Source organism: Mesitornis unicolor, unplaced genomic scaffold (genome assembly GCF_000695765.1).
Source record: "Mesitornis unicolor isolate BGI_N332 unplaced genomic scaffold, ASM69576v1 scaffold43135, whole genome shotgun sequence".
Classification (NCBI taxonomy): domain Eukaryota; kingdom Metazoa; phylum Chordata; class Aves; order Mesitornithiformes; family Mesitornithidae; genus Mesitornis; species Mesitornis unicolor.
The window spans coordinates 10,326-31,171 of NW_010185612.1; the positions used below are offsets into that span (position 1 = coordinate 10,326).

General features: G+C 44.0%; 2 protein-coding genes across 2 annotated transcripts in view; one reads left to right on the plus strand and one right to left on the minus strand.

Moving 5' to 3' along the window:
• ELF2 (E74-like factor 2 (ets domain transcription factor)) overlaps positions 1-6,544 on the plus strand; it is a gene marked incomplete at its 5' end in the record, with an annotated part of 10,625 nt that extends 4,081 nt beyond the window's left edge. Inside the window, 3 exons of the mRNA XM_010184896.1 lie at positions 3,358-3,550; positions 4,041-4,394; positions 4,838-6,544. Of these exons, the coding sequence (XP_010183198.1) occupies positions 3,358-3,550; positions 4,041-4,394; positions 4,838-5,465 (1,175 nt within the window). The remainder of the gene's footprint in view (positions 1-3,357; positions 3,551-4,040; positions 4,395-4,837) is intronic.
• Positions 6,545-13,380: 6,836 nt separating this feature from the next.
• Positions 13,381-15,805, minus strand: CCRN4L (CCR4 carbon catabolite repression 4-like (S. cerevisiae)). The gene is made up of 2 exons (XM_010184897.1): positions 15,499-15,805; positions 13,381-14,461 (listed from the first exon to the last, which is right to left on the minus strand). Exons 1-2 carry the CDS (start codon positions 15,803-15,805, stop codon positions 13,626-13,628), a joined length of 1,143 nt encoding a protein of 380 aa, XP_010183199.1. The 3' UTR covers positions 13,381-13,625.
• Positions 15,806-20,846: the final 5,041 nt, after the last annotated feature.

The following is a 20,846-nucleotide window of genomic DNA, read 5'->3' on the forward strand; positions in this document are numbered from 1 at the left end:
CAGCTCCTCTATTACTTTGGAGGTTTGTTTGAAAGCAGGATCTCTGCTGTTTACAGAATTCCTTGTGTGGGTACAAGTCCTGAGTCGTGACATTTGTCAGTGGGCCAGGGAAGAACGGGACTGTTGTCGTGCAGATGTTAGCTCATGAAAGCCAGTACAAACAGTTTAATTAAAGAAGTTAAATTAAACTTCTCTGAATTGGCCACTGTTGCTCTCTTTAGATTTAGGTGTAGCAGTAGACTTCAATGAAGATCACACATCTTTGCATCTGCTATGCCTAAAAGTACATCTTGTTTCATTTTTTTTTCAGTATTTTTAAAGTCTTCTTAGCTTTCTTTCTAATTCTGATTTCACTATTACAGCTTTCAATTATCTGAATAGTACTTGTAAAGTGTCCCAGTATAAATAACTTTGAGAATGGAGGCCCGTCTTTCTCTCTAGTTTTTGTCTGTGCTGGTGATTTCACTCTATAGCTGTTTGTTTTATGAAGTGGGAGATGGTACTACTTTGTTGTTGGTTTGGTTTAGTTTTTTAATTTTTGTGGACCTTCATAATGATCTGTTTATGTCTCATGTTCTCACAAGATACCTCATTCCATATTTTACACTACAAGTGGCATAAAAGATTTTTTTTAATGTAGGCTAACTTGATGTCCTGCAAAATATTTTGTTACTGGATTTATTTTTTTTGTTCTATATTTAAAAAAATTACTTGCGAATTTAGGCTATTTTGCATGCAGAGTGTTTCTGGAAAACCAGAAATTATTCCTAGAGCTCAGTACCATCAGCAGAGTTATGTCATGGAGGAGGAGGACCGCTGGTTTTGCACATTTGGAAAAGGCGATCACTTCTTGTCCATGTAGGTGCTCCTTCTTGTGTGCATTTCTGATAGTTTCTGGTGCAAAGTGAAGCAGCTGTAAATCTGATTTAATTGTCCTCTTCAGTCTATTATACAGGAGGAACTGGAGACTTCTTAAAAATTTTTCTTAAAGTAAGATGATAGTATTTTTAGTCCTCACATAGTGGATTGACAGTTTTGGCATGGTTTCTCTTTCCGTATTTCGTTTTTCATTTACACAAATACTCTTTTTAAAGCGTAGACAGTTGGAGGCAACAAATCTGGCTTTGAGCCTCTCCACGTAGATGCTGATACCAGTGGTCATTTATTCACACAGTACCTTGTATCATTCACATACTTTCTGGCCATTAGTCCTTCTATTTTGAGGTGGCAGCTCACATTCTTATGTAGTTGGCAGCTGAAATAATTGGCTAGCCACAAAAATGTATTTCGCTGTGCAAAATCTACTCTGTCTAGAACTTAAGGTAGGTAACATACAGTACTGGTTAGTGTGAGACATTTCAGGGGTGGAGATGAGAGCTGTGCTATTCAGTAAGGCTTCTGTCTTCCTAGCAAGGTGCAATACATCTTTGTGTCTTAGGCTGGACTTATGGATGCTTAAGAGTGGCACAAATGGAAATCTGTTCAAATAATACCTTTTACAGCCATGTCTTTCTCTTCCTCAGGATTCTGTAGGCTTGGATCCATAGTATTGGGAAAGTCTGGTTCTGAGAGAAAGGGTTTAAAAAGATTCAAAATTGTAGTAAACATTTCTCAAATAGCTTTTTGTGCTAAATGCAAAGCAGCTGTAGTTGACACAGCAGCCTGCCTGAAGTGTCCCTGTGTCTTACTGGCAGTAGTAGCTGCCTTCTGAGTAGTATAGGTATTACATAGTCCTCCTGTGAAAAAATGGTAGTTTAGCTCAATATAGACTATGAGGGAAAAGAAAAAAGTGCTGACTCAGCAGCACTGTTCCTGTAGAAAAATTAGGCACTTTCAGGAATTATTCCTGTTTACTTCCTAATGCTGAAGCCCACTTCTATTTTTGCAAAGAATCTGTTGCATAGCTACAGCATTTGGTGGTGGACCCTGAAATTCTATTTCTGAAGAGCCAAGAGGAAAAAAAAAGGACGAATTCCCTAAAATCTAGGATGATTTCAGGATTCCTGAGTTCTCTTGTTGACTCTTTCCACATATAGATCCTATTCATATGTCTCTGAAATCTAGTGGAAACTGGGTTTTGGTAGCTCCAGAGTTACTATTTGCTGTTTATTTGAGCACATGGTGAAATCCATTTATTCTCTGTCCATGAGGTGGTCTTCAAGAAGATGGAAATGGATTCTTTTTACCCTTTGAGGTTTGTCAAAGACGGCTAACTTCTTGGAGTCTGCGGCAGTGGTCTTTAACCTGCTGTAATGTATTTTAATAGTACTGAGCATGGCATAACAAGTACTCTGCAGGGCCACTAAATCTCAGGAATCAATTACCTTTTTCAGAAAAAAAAAATATTTTTATTTGGCCCATGTCACCCCCTGGAAATGTGATCAAGTGACAATTTGGGATTACTGTTCTGAGGTTATTATTCTTGCAGCTCTGTTTTAGGTCTTCCTTCTCAGATAACTTGTCCAGCTGTACAAATTGGAATGTGATCTGGTTGTGGTTTTTTTTTTGCTTCTCTTCTGTTTTTCCTAGATTCAAAGGGTATAGTCAGAGTGCAGACAACCTCCATGTTATGGTTTATGGCATCCTGATAGGCACTGTCACAAACCCTATCTTGGGGCTTCTCCAGTGGAAATAGTGCACCTGTTGAATACCTGAGAATTACCTTAAATTCCTCTCCTGTAGGCTGACTTCATTCTGCATCCCCCTAATTACAGAGAGGTGCATGGGATTTCTGCCATATGAATACTTGCAGCAAGAAGTTGGGCTGGCTTTGCGCCTGGAAGGACGTTGGTCACTCTGCAACTTATGTTTGGGAAGAGCCAGCACCTGTGGTTGTCACTGACTGGTGTGAGAGCCCTAGATCCTGGACAGGAGGTTATGGTACAAATTTACCACAGTTGGTGTTTTTTTTGTTGAAGGTTGTATGCCTTTTAAAAATGACTTATTTATATCCTCCTGTCCTTCAGCATCATAAAATGCACTGGCATTTCTATTCCCTATTTAAGCAGATATGAGAAGAAAATTCTGAGCTCTCATCCTGTCTGCTGAACAGATGTAGGTTGTAGGGACTTGGAATGCTCGCCCACACTTTTTTAAGAACTGAGAATAGACACTGGATTGAAGAGGCTTCTGTGCTATATAGCAGATCACTTGGATTAGTTTCTTTCAGAATATAAACATTTATGGAAGCTTTACTAAACTTAACAGAATGAATGAATATGTGCAGATTGTATTACATACCATACTCCGTAATGTTTGCTTGTAATGCAAATTACAATTTAGAGTTACCTATGTACGGAGAACTGTCTGTTACCTTTAAAAGTGGATTTCTAATATTTAAATACTTTCTGATTATAGGAAATACAACGTACTTATGGGAGTTTCTTCTGGACCTTCTCCAAGACAAAAATACTTGTCCTCGATACATTAAATGGACTCAGCGAGAGAAGGGAATCTTTAAACTTGTGGACTCAAAAGCTGTCTCCAAACTATGGGGAAAACACAAAAACAAACCTGACATGAACTATGAGACTATGGGAAGAGCTCTGAGGTAAAAACTCTTATCCTTAAGTTATCTGCTATAATTCTAAATCTGATTCTTAGTTTTACCTATAGAAACAGAACAATTTTGAAATTTTAAAAGCTTTGCCCTCTTGCTGACTTAGCTGTTTAAAAAGCATCAGTCTTGCAGTTCCAGTTTTTATGTTACCAGTTAATTTGAAATTTAATTAATGAAGTATGTATTTAAAAGGTTGGATTATGTGACCTGTGTGACCTAGTCTAGGTGATCCTGCTCTGGCAGGGGGGTTGGACTGGATGATCTTTCGAGGTCCCTTCCAACTCCTAATATTCTGTGATTATTTTTTTTTCAGCTAGTTCCATCAGGTACTTTGCCTGTATGCTCTGCCAGCTTCTCTCCTTACCTTCTCACATTGTAGGTTTTACTGTGGTTTCCTCAGATTTTCTTGTTAGCATGCAATGACGTTTTCTTTAAAATCTGTCACTATGTTGGTTACTACCTAATTGTACTTTTCTTGCAGATACTACTATCAAAGAGGAATCCTTGCAAAAGTTGAGGGGCAGAGGCTTGTGTATCAGTTTAAGGAGATGCCAAAAAATATAGTTGTCATAGATGATGACAAAAGCGAGTCCTGCAATGAAGACTTGTCAATGCCTACAGATGAAAAGTCATTGGAAAGGGTGTCTTTATCTGCAGAAAATCTTTTTAAAGCAGCAACCTCTGCACGTGGAGGAAAAAATTCCTCTCAGTTGAGCTGTACCAGAACAGAAAAAGCAGTCACCAGAGTTGTGAATATTGCCTCACCAGCACATGATACATCATCATCTCGTCCCTCAACTACCACTACTACTGTCCCAGCAACGACAGCTCCCAGGTTTGTGTTAATGTGTCCTGGGCTTGTCGTTTGCTAATGACAAGCAAGTTTTTGGTTAGGAAGCTGTCTTTTAGTTTTTTGTTTTATGTTTTAAGTGTTGGAAATTGTTTCCGATTTGAAAGCAGCACTGTAACATGATAGAATACTATGAAAGTCTGCTTTATGACATCAGAGTCAGCTGTCAATGTGCTTGCCCTCAAGCGTATTTTAAAATTACATAGAGAGAGAAAGGGTTAAAAAAAGAGGTATGAATGCTGCTAAATTTCCAGAGTCCTATTGCTAGATGTGCAAAAGGTTTGTGGGTTGTTATTTTTGTTGTTTTTTGGTTTTTTGTTTAAGAGCCAATTAAAAATCTGTAAATCATAGATTTGTCTATCCCTGTTGTCAGATCTATGGTGTCCTGTGTTTTGGCTTAAACGCACCTGTATTTCTTTACTTTGCAGGACCGTACGTGTGGCAATGCAAGTGCCTGTTGTAATGACCTCGCTGGGACAGAAAATCTCAACCGTGGCAGTGCAGTCAGTAAACGCAGGGTCACCGTTAATAAGCAACACAAGTCCAACAACAGCAACAACCCCAAAGGTAGTAATCCAGACAATCCCTACTGTGATGCCAACATCTGCCGAAAACGGAGACAAAATCACAATGCAGCCTGCCAAAATCATTACAATCCCTGCCACGCAACTCACACAGTGTCAGTTACAGACAAAAACGGGCCTGACTGGGTCAGGAAGTATTAACATTGTGGGAACCCCGTTGGCTGTTAGAGCACTAACCCCTGTGTCTATAGCTCATGGGACACCAGTAATGAGACTATCGGTGCCTGCTCAGCAGGCGTCTGGCCAGACTCCTCCCAGGGTGATTAGTGCAGTTATAAAAAGTCCAGAAGTTAAATCGGACACAGTGGCTTTAAAACAGGAACACGAAGTGAAAACGCTGCAGCTGGTAAAAGAAGAGAAGCCGGCAGATGGAAGCAAGACTGTGACCCATGTAGTAGTAGTTAGCACGCCCTCAGCTATTGCCCTTCCTGTAACAGTGAAAACAGAAGGAATCATAACGTGCGAGAAATGAAGAATAGGTTGCTTCCAGCATGGACTTCTAGACTGTTACGGTTTTGAATATACTGACATAATTGGGGGAGGGAAGTGGATGCGATCACCAAGTCAAAAAGGAGAGTTTTGAAATGCTAATAAACATGCATGTGTTGAAGACTTACTGGAAAAAAACCCTTATTTTCCCGTGTTTCAGTGGGAGTTGAACCACATTGATAATGCTGACAAAAACTGCCTCTTCCAGTTGGGAAACAGCTGAACCTATGGAGAAGGAAAGATAGAGGGACTGAAAAGGGACCAAACAGTTCACTACGCTATCAAGTTACACTAAGACCTGGAACACTAAGAGAGTTGTGTGAAAGGTTTGCCTTGGGTTGTAGTTTTCAGAGGGAGAGGAAAATCTCATTGTTACAAATGGCAAATTTGATGCATTTTATATGCATACCAGCAATTACTACTGTGTGCCCACAGTACTCAACTGGTGCTATGTGAAAAACTCTGCTACTAGGTATTGTAGAATGTGAAATAAAGAAGATTAAAGAGCTTCTAAAAGAAGACAGAGACCTAGAGGGATTTTTGTATCATACAGCTTAAGCAGATTCAAAATTAAAGCCTTAGACTGATTTTCAGTTATCTTTCTTGAAATAAGCTAATGGCTTGTTTGTGTAAAGCTTTTTTATTAAAACAAATTTTTTAAAAATCTTGTACCTAGCACAGTATTGTTATAGAATTACATGTAACATATTTTGTATGGTAGTTACAAGTCTGTCTAAATTTCTTAATTGTGGACAAAGTAGCAGCAGGCTCTCTGCCTTCTGCTGTAACATGCCTGTGTTTCTCACTTAGCCTTGACATCCGTGCATACATTTCAGTTTCAGCTCTACTCTGTCACTTGAAAGGTCACGCCCAGCATGAGCTTTTGTCAGGTAGTTCTAAACCTGTAAATTTTTTTAGTTGAAGTTAAGAGGGAAGTACCAGTGTTCAGAATGAACTATAATAGTTTGTATATTCAACATTTGAAGTATATTCTATTTTGTTGTACTCTTGTTTCAAAGTGTATTCAAGTAGGTTTTACTGAAATATAGAAATGAAATTTAATGGTGTTTGGTCTGCTCTTTATTTTATTTTATTTTTCCTTTAAAACTATTAATCTTCTTTTCTGCTTATTTGAAATCCTCCAGGCATTCAGCGTAAGATAGCTGATACAGTGTGGAAGTTGGGAACTCCTTAGTACTCCGGTACTCCAAATGGCTGAACAACTCTCCAACACAGTACACGGAACTATTTTTCATTGAAATATCTGAGAAACTGGAGGTAGTTGGTGAGGTAACTTCTGATGGGGTGAAGTTCTCATATGTTTTTTCAGGATGGGGAGCATACGCAGTGTTCGTGGATCGTGGCTAATCACAAGTGCTTGTGGAGCAACTTGAGTAGCTTAAGAAGTTGCTGCCCTCCAGCTGACAGGCGATGACTTTGTGTGCACTCACAATTGTTATAACACAAAAGAAGATGGGGTTTGCTTAAATGATTCTCAGAATCAATAATTTCTAGAGCTCTGTGAACTGCCTAACTGTTCTTCCAGCTACACCTTAATTTCCTAAGGCTGCACTGCAAAGGAAAGGTAGAAATGAGCAGACTTGGCTACTCTAATGTACTGATCTCTCTATCAGTCTTATAGAGGCAAGTAGAAAGTACCAGTAGGTGAAAACTGTAAAAAAGGAGAAATACTGTGTTAAACTGCTGGTCCTTTTGATGTTTTTGCCATTGACGTTTCCAACTGTTAATAGTTTGGCTTCAGCACAAATACATTACTTTAGGTAGACTTTTTTTTTCCCTGAATGAAGTAAGTATCTAAACAGGTTTTCCATTTATAATTTCACTTGAGTTATGGGTATCATGATACATTACTACAGGGTCAACTCAGGTGAGAATGGACAGTACACAAATTACTCCACAGTTGCAGACCATGGGCAAAGGCTTAAAATAGGTGCAGGGGTAGCTTGCCCTGTTTTCATGGGGACCATGTTGGTACTACAGCAGTTCCAGTCGAGGCAACACATCACCTTGTGGGTACTCAGGTGCCCTGTGGCACCCCTAGTTCTAGTGAGATGCCCTGAAAGTCTTCAGAGCAGGAAATTGGGTAATCTTGAAATAATTAAAGTCTAAATTACCATTTAGGTACTTAATGCCTGAAGGAGCAATTTTAACAGAAGTTTGGAACTGAGGTCTTCATTAATGATAAAGAATAATACTCAACATTGAAGTTTATTTTTTTTCCTTTAATATTATTTTCCCTTTTAATATTAAAAAACAAGTTACCTGTAGCAGTAAGTCCCATTTTCCCCTTGAAATGGTAAGAAATGTAGGAATAGCTCCATATAGCCAGGCCAGCATGCGGGGGACTTGGAAAGGTTTCTGAAAAATACTTTCTTTTTTCATACTCTAAGCAGGGAAATGGAGTTTAAGAGCAGATGAATGAACAAGCTGAAGCAGGTTAAAAAAAAGTGTGTAGAAGACAGCAGTCCCTTCCAGCAAGGTTCTTACAGATGAACTGTGTTTCTGGCCTAGGGTAAAGGACAAAGACTTCTTCACAGGAGGCAGTGTGGGAGAAGGAAGAGGATTTATGTTGCCAAGAAAAGAGGTAGGAAGCAGAGGGAAGCTGGGCGAAGGGTTGACTAACTTGGTAGTCTGAAGCACTAATGTGCTGGGTGAAGGGAAGTGGAGCAGTATGAAGAGAGGCAGGCAGGCGGTGCGTCCTTTGGAGGTAGCGCAAATTGGAGCTAGAGGACAAAAAGAGAAAAGTAATAGCGTTTCTAAACCCAGATTTGTAAGTTTTTTCTGTAAGAAATCTTTTTAAAAATGGCTGTTATTTGATCGTATATGAAAGAGAGGTGCTGTATCTCAGAGCATGAAATGTTTATCACTGGAGTATTTGTAGTTAAGACCTTTCCGACACCTAATTTAGATACACTGGAAGTCAAATGAGGAAAAATTATCTTGCTGGAAATAGATAAGGATCTCCAGCTGATGACCTCCTTCTCTTAAGTTAGAGCCAAGACTTCATCATGTAACAGCAAAGATGAAAGGAATGAAGACACACATCTCTGCTGCTTGGGAGACAGGCAGCCCGCAGCCCTGCTCCGAGTTGCTGCTGTTCCTGTCAGTGCTGTGTCCTGCCGCAGAGCTGGCGATGGTCCTTTGGCTCTCTCCCCTGGCCACCTGGCGAGTGGCACATGTGTACTGGCTACCAGGGCACATTTATCGGTAGTCAAGTGCTGTGAGAATCTCAATCTCTATGAGGATGCGCTGTGTAACTGAAATGGAAATGGCACTTAACCTGGCTTCACACAGTGAAGCCCCTTTTTGTTAACCTTTCCATGGGTTCCTTTGTACTTCTCACTTGTTTTTTAATTTTTGTTTGTTTGTTTGTGTTTGTTTGGTTTTTAAATTATCCCCCCCCCTAATCTAGCTGCTAGCTCTAAGTACAGACAGGCTTTTTGTCACAGTCAGACAGTGATTTCAATGTATCTGCTTAAGCACAGCTCCTCGGTGTAGCTTTGTGTGCGTGTGGTTCCTCTCAGTTGTTCTGAGATCGGGTTGTTCTTCCGTAGCGGTGTGTAATCTTCGAGAGGTAAGAATCCCCCCTCTCCCTGGGGATTTCTACAGCCAAGTGTCAGAGTGGCAGGATTCCCACCTGTAACCAAAAATCTCAGCTCATTCTCTAGCTCTGTGCAAGCTTGCTCTTCAACGTGCTGCTTTATGCCGACGTAATTAATTATTGTGTGGGCGAGAAATGTTGTTACTGGTAGTGTTGGAGGACGTGACCTCAGGATAGGGGAGCTTTGGTTACATTTGTAACATATGAAATGGACAAAAGGACACTAAAACATGGAAGAAGTTTCTATCTAGCTCTGGCCCTAGACTTCTGCAATCCCATTGAAAAATCCAGTATTTTGTCCATGTGTGAAAGCCAGACTGACTTTTATGTCTGAAGCTGATGGCTCATGTAGAAGAGTCCAGGCTTAAGTCTTCCTTGGCAAGTAGTAACTTTTCTAGATGTGTGAATGGAGTGAAACTCTGGTGTGAAGTGAGCACGCTTTATATGGAAGGCATTGAGACATACAGAGATGTCGTATCACTGATTTTACATATATAAATATAAACATACCATTTTTATTTTTCAAATAGCTACTATTGTAACTTATAGGAGGGACAGGGTAATGCTGTGTCATCCACAGGAAAAAAATCTGACTGTGAACAGCAGCTCAGAATAAAGATCTGAATATCAAATTTTCTGGTTTGTGGCAAGGGGAATCCCAGCCTGGAGACCACTGTTTTTGTTACTCTTGGACAAAGTCCATCTTGCATAGCATTCACATGAGAGGTTATGTGCCTTGGCACAACTCGGGAAATCTGGGTAAAGTGTGCTGCAGAGAAGGCTGAGCTCTCGGGATCCTCTGCTGATCGACTGACTTTGGAGAATTTCATCTGAGCTGATCGAGGATCAGTGAGCCAGAGACAGTCAGGAGCTGATGAGAAGGTGCAGAGCTGCCTGGAGCATCAGCTCTTGCCGTGATACGTGCAGCAGGGATCTCAGTTACATGTGGAGATTGTCACAGCCAGAATAAGCTAAATTCAGTTTCTGCTTCGTAGAGATAATTCAAATGGCAAGTATTAAGCTTATTAAGTGAAGAAGATCCAAGTGACAGTATCTACTTCTGATCTAATTGTTCTCCAAGAGAGATAGTGCTTTAATAAGCTTGCAGCAGCTTCTGCCTTTCAGCAAATTAAGTAAGTGGGTCATTTCTTCCTTCAGCTGGCTTGAGGGTGAGGGAAGACTGTCACTGCTAAAGCAGATGCAGCTTTTATTCAAGATTAGAGCAAGGGATCTGCTGAGACTTTCTTTAGCCTTGGTGTGCTTATAAGGCAGATGGCCACAAGAAGAGCTTTGAAGGCTTTTTTACTGTGAGTCATACTGCTGCATAGGAAAAAAAATTAAAAATCCTCCTATGAAAAATATTTACTGTGCTGATATTTATAGCAGGCAAAAGCATTTCAGTGCTGCAGGCCTGCCTCTTGCTGAATAAAACAAAGCAAAAGCAGTATTTCACTTCAGTTTTCCAAAGAAGTCTGTCTGCAGAATGTATTTTATGGCAGGGACTGGAATAAAAGGCTGAAGCTGACCGGGAAGGCACCAGTTAATTTCTGTGTCTTGTCTACCCTCTATTAAAATACAGCAGGAAGAGTTCACTGTTGTGCTGCAGCTGGGATGTGTTATTTCCTGAGTAGTATTAAGAATTGCCTTGTGATGGGGAGAGTCGCCAGCCTTCACCCTCCCTTTGCCTTCAAAATTGCCCTGTAAGGACACAGAGCAGCGAACATCTCCTGTCACGTGTCCTGGGCAAAATCAGAATCCCAGCCCTTTCCACTTTGGAAAAGCTCTGCCGTGATGGCAGTATCGTACAGTTCACGCTTTTTCTCCACAGTTTGATTTCTTTTGTAGGAGTTAGTGTTTAAAGCAAGGGTCTGAGTAAAGTGGCATAAGATCATCCAGATACCAAATGCCATCACTCTGAGAGCAACGGTGGGAGTGTGGTAACTGCTATAGTTTGGCTCCTGCTGGTACACAAAGCCTACCATAAACGGTGCCGTGGCTCTGTGCCCTGGGAGTGGTGAAGCAGTACCACACTGATGAACACCCTCAGCTCTCCCTGGGAAAGTGGAGCTGCTTATGCAAAAGTAAAATGGAAATTATGGGCTTCTTGATTGTTTGATTAAGGGGGTTTCGGTTGGTTTTTTGTTTTGTTTTGGCAGGTTTTCTTTTAAATACAGATCCGAGTACAGTATTATCCTTGCTCTCAAGTCAGTTTCCTACCACAAATGTAGTTTCTTCCAGACACTGCCACAAGGGTTTAAATGGAAGCTCCAGCTTCTGGTGTGACTTTTTGTGGTAGGTAAGTAAGGAGTTGACTTACTAAAGGTATCATCTTAGAGGTCTACATTGCAGTGTTGCTTTTAGAAATGTTAATGGACAATTGTATTATTTCTCCTCCTTGCAAAGACCATTTGAGGGAAGATCCTAAGAGGAGACAGCCCTAAAGGAGAAGCCCTGCATCTCACCCCCTCAAAGAGGAATTGAGAGCAGCCAGCACCACGAAAAGGAATCTGTCTCACACCAGGGGGTATGAAATGCTTATGGCAGGGATATGCTTACATCCCAGGCTCGTGAGAGGGGCCTCAGCTCTGCATAGAGGCAGATCACCATCCTTACTCCTCAAGAGTGCGTTGCAGCTGTGCAGCGTAGCACATTTGCCTGAAAGGGAGCTAGTTGGTGTGGGAAATTGGGACTTGTAGTTGCCAGACTGTATTTCATGTACCAGCAACACAAGTATGATAATTTGTAGGCTGTATGAAGCACTTACCCATGGCACTTCTTGCTCTTCAAATGTCATTTTAAAAGAAAGTGACAAATACAGCTGCTGTTGTGAGGTGCCAGCTCTGCTAGGCATGCTTAGCCCTCACAGGGGAACACTTGCACCCTGCTTTGCAGCACTGGCCAGGTTTGTAGCTCCATGCAAGTGTTGGTAAGAGTAATATTCACAGAAATATGGAGTCTAGGCTTCATTTTTAGCTAGGGCAGAGAGCCACTTAACATTGCTAAAGGTAATTCCCTTCCCTCCAGACTTGCTGTAGAATTTGGGCATTTCAAGTTTAAAAAGGAGCATTTGCCATGAAAGCAAAGCAGCTGTGCCAACTTGTAATTAGGACTGCAGGGCCAGGGGAAAGAGGTGGAGTGGGTAGCATCACCACTAACTTGAAGCTCGAACAGTCAATAGTTGAGACAGACTGCCTGCTTCACAATAGGCAAATGAAAAAGATGACAGCAGAGACTTTTTTTTTTCCAAAGGCTTTAATAAACACCTGGAACATTTAAGAGTTACTGTGGGCCTTACTTTACATGGAAGTACTGCTTTATTTTCTCTGCCTCATCTTCCCCAACTATCTAAATGTCAGCCCAACTCCAACTCTCATCCCTCTCCCTACCTCATTTTCTGGCATAGTGGCGTGTTTATAATCCGTATATGCAATACCTGTGTCATACTGATGAGCACCACTCCATACACAAGAGTTACTGTACTAACACAGTTGTACTGTAGCCTTCATGCTTGGCCAGCATTCCCTGGGACACAGCAAGAGGCTCCTGAACACTGCTGCTGGAGGATTTCAAGTCATATGCAGGATCACCAACTTCTCCCAATAAATAAATTTTATCTTCTAACGGGTTCCAGTGTAGCTTTAGATTCTCAAGATAAACAATAGAAAGTCTTTTAACATGAAGATTGGCCCTTCACTGAAACAGCAAGATTGACAAGACTACAAATTAACCATTTAGAAAAGCAACTCTTGAAGCAGAAGAGGAAAAACTCCCTGGTTGGATGTGTGCCTCTGGAGGGAAGCACAGAGATGAAGGTACCAGTCACTGTGTACACATACCTACAGGCTGTGTGTGACAGACACATGCACATTCACTGGGAAAAGTGAGGATATTAATATAAGATGTAGTTGGCCTCGATTTCCTCACTTGCACTTATTGAACAGGGCCTGCCTCACACAGAGCTATTATCCATTCACTTTTAATGCAGTTGTCATCTCACGTCATGTAACAATGAGAAGACAATGCTGGTATGAGCTTAGATTTGTTCAGATCTAAACTGTATTAAACTTCCTTTGTATCACAACAGAAAAAGATGTCAGAGAATCTCACTGAACAGACAAACCTTGCTCCCTTTGGTACTTGCACAAGTTTAATATGAAATAAATAAAATTAGCATGCTGTCAGGGCAAGTTGTTTTACAAACACAAGTGTTTTGATTTAAATACTAAGGCCTCCACATTCATTAGAGGATTTAATTCTTTAGATGTGGGAGTTAGTGAAACAATAAAGCTCATTTGCCTTCCAGTTTTCACACCCCAACATGGCAAGACCACCACAAGAACACCGACTCCTTTCTTCCTCCCATGGAGGCTCCAGATCAAGGGTAACTCCAAACAAGTGCCTGAAATAATGTTTTGTCAACAGTTATTTCCTCATCCTTCAATAGCTTCCAGCTTCAAAAGTTTTCTCTAAGATAAAACTGGTGTGTTAAGACACTGCAATACCAGGTGGCATTCCAGCACATCACAGCAGTCTGTCAGGGTCTTGATTAAAACTAAAGTCACACACCAGGGAGAGGTGATCAGAGGGGTAATTGAATGATGGCAGCCTGTTGGGCCCAATTTGCTCTTCAGTCAGCAGGCCTAGGGCTGAGTTCACATTCAGGGCATGCTGGGAATACCAGATATAATCCAGCGTGTGCCGGCACTCTCCCGATGGCCGGATCTTCCAGGTGGTGTAGGGGGGCTCAGACTGCCCGTCGGGGCTCAGCAGTTTGTATGCGCTGTTTAAGTTGAGGCTGGAGTTGGAAAATTCTCTGTAGACCTCCTCGCTTGGCTCCGCATTGAAGTCTCCACAAATTATCAGAGGGATCTTCGCACCTTGGGTAATACTCTCCAGGTTCTGGAGGAGATCGCAGCCTTGTGCAGACCGAAACCTCTCCCAGCCAGTACGGGCTTTCAGGTGAGTGACGGCAATGCAGAACAGTCTTCCAGTCTCGTTGCACTTCAGCGTCTGAGCGATGGCCACTTGGTTGGTTTTCAGCTTCATGGCGGTAAGCCGGATGTTAGCGCTGTTGACGAGCTCAAAGCGGTCTTTGAGGAAGAACAAGGCGCAGCCGTCCGGCCCGTTGTTCTGCTCCACATCCAGGCACGGGGACCACGGCTTCGGGAAGAAAGTGCACTGGTAGCCCAGTCGGCTGAGGAGTGGCTCAAAGGTGTCAAAGTAGTGGTCGACCTCTTGCAGGCACAAGATGTCAGGCTTGTACGCAAGGATTTCCTCCAGGATGAGGCATTTCCTCTCTTCCCATTTCAGAGCTTCTATGGGACACTGGACAAAGTTGTCTTTGCCTTCTCCAAGAGCTGGAAATAGCAGAGAGGAATAAATAAAAAAGGAGTTACAGATAGCTAAAATGGGCTGTCTTCCTCCAGGCTTTGCAGAGGCAAAGCTCTGCTCTTGGGAGCCAGTAGCCAGTGGCTGCTTGCAGCCCAGCACAAAGCAGGCAGACTTTCACAGTGCAGGAAGTTATAATGGAAAGCAATATGATACGTTTGCAACACTTTGCTTTCTCCATAAAACACGCATGTGTTAGTTTGCATGCAGGTGATGGGTTTTTCAGGAGCAGCTGCTGACTTTACGGGTGCCAAACTTGCCAAGGGGTTTGAGAACCCCTTCTCAAAACACCTAAGTCTCTCTCTCTCAATAAGAGTTCCCTTTACAGATACAAGTTAGATTAAAGACTTCTTCCCCTCTTCCCAAAAGTCACTACACTGTGGCAAGTGTTTCCACACGTGGCTGCCACAGCTTAAGCCTAATTAAAAATACAATGGTATAGGAATGACTTGACTGCACTTTAAGCAGTACCTACCTGGGGGATTGCCCACCCCAAAAGATTTTTAAGTGAGGCTGTTGCATAAGTCAACTTACAGCCTTGACTTTAGGGGTCTGAGAAAAAAAATCAGTTAAAATTATTTTGTAGAATTAAGAATTCTTGTAACAGATCTGAATCCCTGAATAGTTCACCAATACACTAATGAGAAAACTGTAGAGAAGCTTTACAAAGAATAAAATTTACAGAAAGAGGAGTCTTTTCTTGGAGTTAACAAGTATCTAAAAGCAATGGGTCACAGCTTTTTGAATATACCATGCCCAGTTAAGACAGGCATTCAGATGCCTTTGGCATCACCATTGCAAGAAAAGACCTTTTACCCTACAGAACTGGGCGCAAGCCACTATTTCCTGTGCTGAAAATCTCAGTTGTGCCTCACAAAATTCACCTCTCTCCTTTGGCTCTGCCAATCCCAGGCACACCTGACTATGGAGACACAGGTGCATTTGAAGGCTTTCACTGCTGCATTTGATCGCAAGGTTACACCTTGAGCTCAGAGGCAGCTCCTACCTTGGGCAAGGATGTTCCACTGCATGACCCGAATGGGGCGGTGGTTACTGGCAGCATCTTTCTTCAGGTCCACAAAGTCCCTCTGAAACCGGGGTGGCCGTTTCTGCAGGACGATCTGGCATTCCTCCAACAATTCCTTGGGGTCTATTGGGTCCAGCTGTGCCGAGTCCGGCTGCTCCAGGCAGTCCTGGTGCTGGGACACGGCACTGCTGCTCAGCGTCTTGGCAAGTGCGCTGTAGAGCCGGCTGGTGCTGTTTCCCATGGAACACACTGGAAAGGAAAAGCTGGAGTTAGAGATGTCCACCATGATTCTTCCCACCACTCAGGTGCCGATAACCTTGCCACAGCACCAGCAATTTGTGGCCTATGCAGGAGCCTGTTCCTGGATCTGAGATAAAACAAGAAGGATGCAGAGACAGGGTTAGTCCTGTCCACAATCTCACTGTGTTTTACTCATTGTTGGGGGCTGCTCACCTCTGCAGCACACAAACTCTGGTTAAGACATCACACAGGTGTCTTTCTAAGGGAAGAAAGGAGTCTTTCATCCAGAATAGGAGTGTGAAGACTCTGCACATGTTGTAGGAAACAGAACAGAGTGGATTTTTTCTGCCACTTTGCACATCCTGGTACCCTGTGCCTATTTGGGATGCCTCCGGAGCACAGGCCTCCTGCCTGCAGAGTGGCAAGCAGGGTGACTCATTCCCTCAGGTTAATATCTAATAGCAATGTCTGATCGGAGCTTCACTTGCCTCAAAAGCAGCAATGTTTTAATGAGTGTGGAGCGGCCAGATGCTTCTGTTGGCTTAGACCTTGGGATGGGAGTGGAGAAGGGGGTCTCTGCAGCCCTTTCTTTTCAGGGGCTAAGCAGCAGAGCAACCCCTGTCAGAAAGCAGCCCTTGTGACTGTTGTGCTGTGAAATACTTTCTCCTCCCTCTTCACAGGAGCATGGCCAGTGCCACCATGCAGTTATAAATGCCCTGAGGCTGGCTTGCTGCACACATGCAGGAGACTGTTAGCATTAAGGGCTGGGCTGTGAATGAGTCTGTAGAGCATTCATAATATTCCTACGCATCTCTGCAGCAAATCCTTGGCATGGCTGTGTGTGCCCCAAGAGCTCTTCCACCACCCCTAACACTTCCTGGGGAGGGAGGGTTTATGCTCTGAAGTACCACCCTTGCCCTTAGCACTTTTCCAGAGGCTCGGTTTCCCTTCAAACCCAGGCAGGAAGAGCAGCACTTGCATCACAGCAGCTTGCACAAGAGGCAACGCTGACACAGTTCTGTTGTTGTCTCAGCTCTCTGAACACATTTTGCAAAGCTGATCTTCAGCAGAACTTCACCATTGCTTTGCTGTTGGCCCACAGTAGTTTTTAAGTATATTTGTACCCTTGAGTTACTTAGGAATGGAAGAAAGTTGTCATCTCACATCTTGCATGGGGTGCTTTTCAACACACTTGCATGTTCAGCCTTTCCTGGCTTGAACTGCAGCATTGCCAATCATAAGAGCTGGTGACAGACACAGGACAGTGACAGACCTGGCTGGAGGGGAAGGCAGGAAGATGGAAGCCCTAACAGTTCAATAAACATATGTAGAAGGACTAAAAGAGAAAAGAAAACCCCTGCAACAGGAGTCTCATGTCCTTGTCTTTAGAAAAACAGGTACTTTTGAAGACACTAAAAAATAGTTGGTTTAACACACATTTCAGATGTGTAAGCCAATGGAATAATGCCTCTGAACAGTTATAAGAAAGTTGCGAATGGGGAATTTAAACTGGATGTAGGACGTCTCTCTCCACCTCCACCCCCATCTCCATCCTTTAGGTAAAGTACCAGGAGTTTCTTGAACTGAGATGGGGGCTCATAAGCATGAATGTCTTTCTAGGGGAACTGTGCTTAGAGCATTTCAGTTTCTGCAGTCTCTCAGTGCACAATTCTTGTCAAGAAGCCAAGTACAGCTGAAGTAGAAGAAATGGCATTTAATAGCAAGGGAAGAGGGCCCAAACATGAAATCCCTAAGCATGACCCTGACACAGCAGCGAGGGGATGGGAAGCAGGAACAAAAGCACGCTCTGTCCTGGCTGCAGAAGGCCCCAGCTTATGCATCATCAGAGTTGCCAGGCAGCCATGCGGAAACCCAAATAAATCAACAGAGCTTTCAGTGAAAGCTCGACAGGGAGCTCCTCACCTAGTTTTAGGGTAGGCACAACCCATAGTTAAGTGCTGCAGCTGGACAGAAGTACATGGTGCCTTCTGCTATGTCAGGGATGCTGTCAGCAGCTGAGTACGGCCACAAGCCCTACATCTCACACAGCCCTGCCCCCAAAATATGCACCCTTGCCCTTCCTCCTGGCACAGCAGCAGGCAGGCAGTGGGAAGTCCATGTGGAAGTGGCACCTTCTGCACAGCCCCTGCCACGCCATGAATGAACATGGTCATGCTGGGCTCTAAAGGAATAACAGGGAGTTATTCTGCTCCAAGAATACACCAGCAAGAGCCTAAGCTGCTCATTGCTTGATCTGAATCAGAGGGAGGACATTGAAAGGGACAAGCTGGCACCACGGAGAAGTAAGGTGCAATCTGTCTGGAGGCAAAAGTCTACTCTAAAGCTCTGAGCAGCTCACATCTGTTACAGCAGGACAAAGTCTCAGTTCAGTCATGCGCCTGCCAAGCTGCAACCAAAGCCAGAGTACTGTCCAAATCTCATCCCTGGGATCATGGGGTATCCAGCTCTTTATGGGGAGTCAGGCACAGCCTAACCTGCAGGGGATGTGCTATGGCCCAGCTGCAGCACAGATCTGACAGCTTTTAAAGTCAGGAATAAAGAGCTTCTCTCTTCTTTTGAGAGCTCCGGGAAGGCTGGGTGGAAGACAGCCTAGGCTGTAAATCAAACATTTTCAGGCTGGTGGTAGTGGCTCAGCAGTCCTTGGCTGAAGGGAGACTCCTGCAGGAAGACTTCAGGTTAAGATGACTGATGAAGTGCACAGGTTTTTTCCTCCCAGAGTGCCAAAACTGTCACAGCATAGACTGAGTTGTTCAGTAGAACAGCAGCCAGACCGGCAACCTGGGCATTGAAACTCCAAATACAAAATCCATTTGTTATTTTTGCAATACTTAGCATAGCCATGGCAGTGAGACAAGTACGAGGTCATCATTTCAAGCTCCTCGCAGTCCAAGTTAAATGACCTGTAACTTGCTGGGATAGCATCTGCTGCCAACACTGTGACACAGCAGCACTGATGTACACAGAGGAACACAGAGACTCTTGAGCTTGCACTTTAGCAGTGGGTGCTGAACATGGACACGATTCTCTTGGTACGATGTTGCAATAGGGAACACCAGCTCAGCAACTACTGTTCAAGGTACTTATAATAATAATTAAAAAAAAAGCCTTCCTCTCAGTAAGGGTGGTGCCTCAGCACAGTAAGGGCAGGGGAAGTTTAAACCATTCATTAACCTTCAGAAGACTAGAGTGCAAAGTTCAAGGTTTCTTGTGTCATCCAGCAATAGCACGGAAGAGATGAACTTCAAGGATCTTGGGCAACAAGCAGTCATAGACTTTTTTTTTTTAAGGACTTTGTTTCAAAGAGGAGGACTCCAGCATGCAGGCAGACCAAGGGGGTGTAGAGGGGTATTAGAGCCAGGGGCTTTACCTTATGGATAAGGTGAACAGCATTCTGGTTTACCTTCCTTTCCCCTCCTACCTCTCAGCACTGCATTTGGCAGAGAGCCCTCACCTCGTTCCCTGCAGGGACATCGCTCCCAGGCAAACAGCTGCACCACAGCAGCCTGGGCTGTGGCCGTGTCAGCCTCCATGGCTGAGATGCCCTCCCTGCAGCACCAGTTCTAGGAGAAACCTGGCAGAGGCCATCCCCATGTGACAAGTCCTACGCTACAGGGTATCATAGTACACACACAGACTTGTCTGGCCCAACAACGGGATTACAGCCCCGAGCAACCCGCATTCAAAGTGGCGGTTGCTGCGGCTTGGAGTTTCAAGTCCCAATTTTGGCACCTAGGCCAGTCTTATGCCCAGGGGACTCAGGACTTAGTATGGGGACTGGGAGAGCTCATCACAGCAAGGGAGGTGCTGCCTAATCAACAGGGAACACCAGAAGGAGATCACCTCAAATCCTGCCCCAAATAACACACAGAATCAGTGCTTGGCACAAGCTCTGGAAACCCTTTTCCCTCAGGAGTGCTTTATTCATGAGCTCAGCTTTGCCAGCTGCCGGCTCTACAGCACATATGCTCTTCTTCCCTGTAGCTCCATGAAGATTCAGTCCTGCAGTTTGGCATCCTGGCCTAGCTTCAACAGGAAGAGTGAAAGTACCCTGCCCCAGCCTGGCTTGTAGGCCCCTCCTGTAACAGCTCGACAGGGAATGAGGACACTTTACCCTAACCCCAGCTGGTAGCAGAGGATCTACATGCCTGGTAAGTCACAGCATGTCAGATATTGCATAACGGGTGTTGGATGTATCACCTCTCCCACCAGCAGCAGCCTGGAGCCAAGGTGGCCACTGCCCCAGCTTTCATCAGGAGCCTCTCCTCTGGGTATGCATTTTTAGCCACAGAGCCAAGCTGCTTGTCAACAGATGTGGCTTAAGGCTGTAATGGACCACAGGAGCCCAGCCAGTGCATCACCACCCCATTCTGACCCTCACCACAGGTCAGTGGGCAGAGGGGAGGGCAAGCACTGCATGCCAAGGTGTTGTCCTCATGTGGCCTCCAGGCAGAGCATGCATTCAGGGGCACGCAGGACCCTGAATTGTTTCCAAGTCTCATTTTGGGAATGAAAGAATGGCATAATCATTGGTACCTAATGGACAGCTGACAGCTTAGCATTGCTGCCTTTGTCTGCCAGAGGGCAAGCTAGGCTTTTCCTATACACTGTCTCTAGCAGACAAAATCGCACTAGGATTCAAGTACATTCGACACATAGCGCAACACTGGAAGAGAATGGTTCAACTCACTGACAGTTTGCTTTTGGGAGTGGGATAAAGACACTGACTCACGCAGACATCCGAAGAGTTACCTTGCGAGCATTTGGTCTCATACCGAGCAGCCAACCTTCATTTGGGCACAGGGCGAGTCCTGTAACCCAGCTGGTGCTGGCACAGGAGGAAGGCAGCCCTCGCTGAAACCCTTCTGCAGTGCAGGCGGGGTGTCTGGCGACACCTAGCCCAAATGACCCAAGCACTTTGGGTGATTTTGTCGCCGGATGTCACTTACTCGCACTGCGTGTACAAAAGCTACCAGGGGCTTTTACCACGGGCACACACACGGGATGAGAAACCCGAGGTCCCCGTTCTGACGGCAGCCCCCAGCTCCGAGCGGCCGCGTTACCCGGAG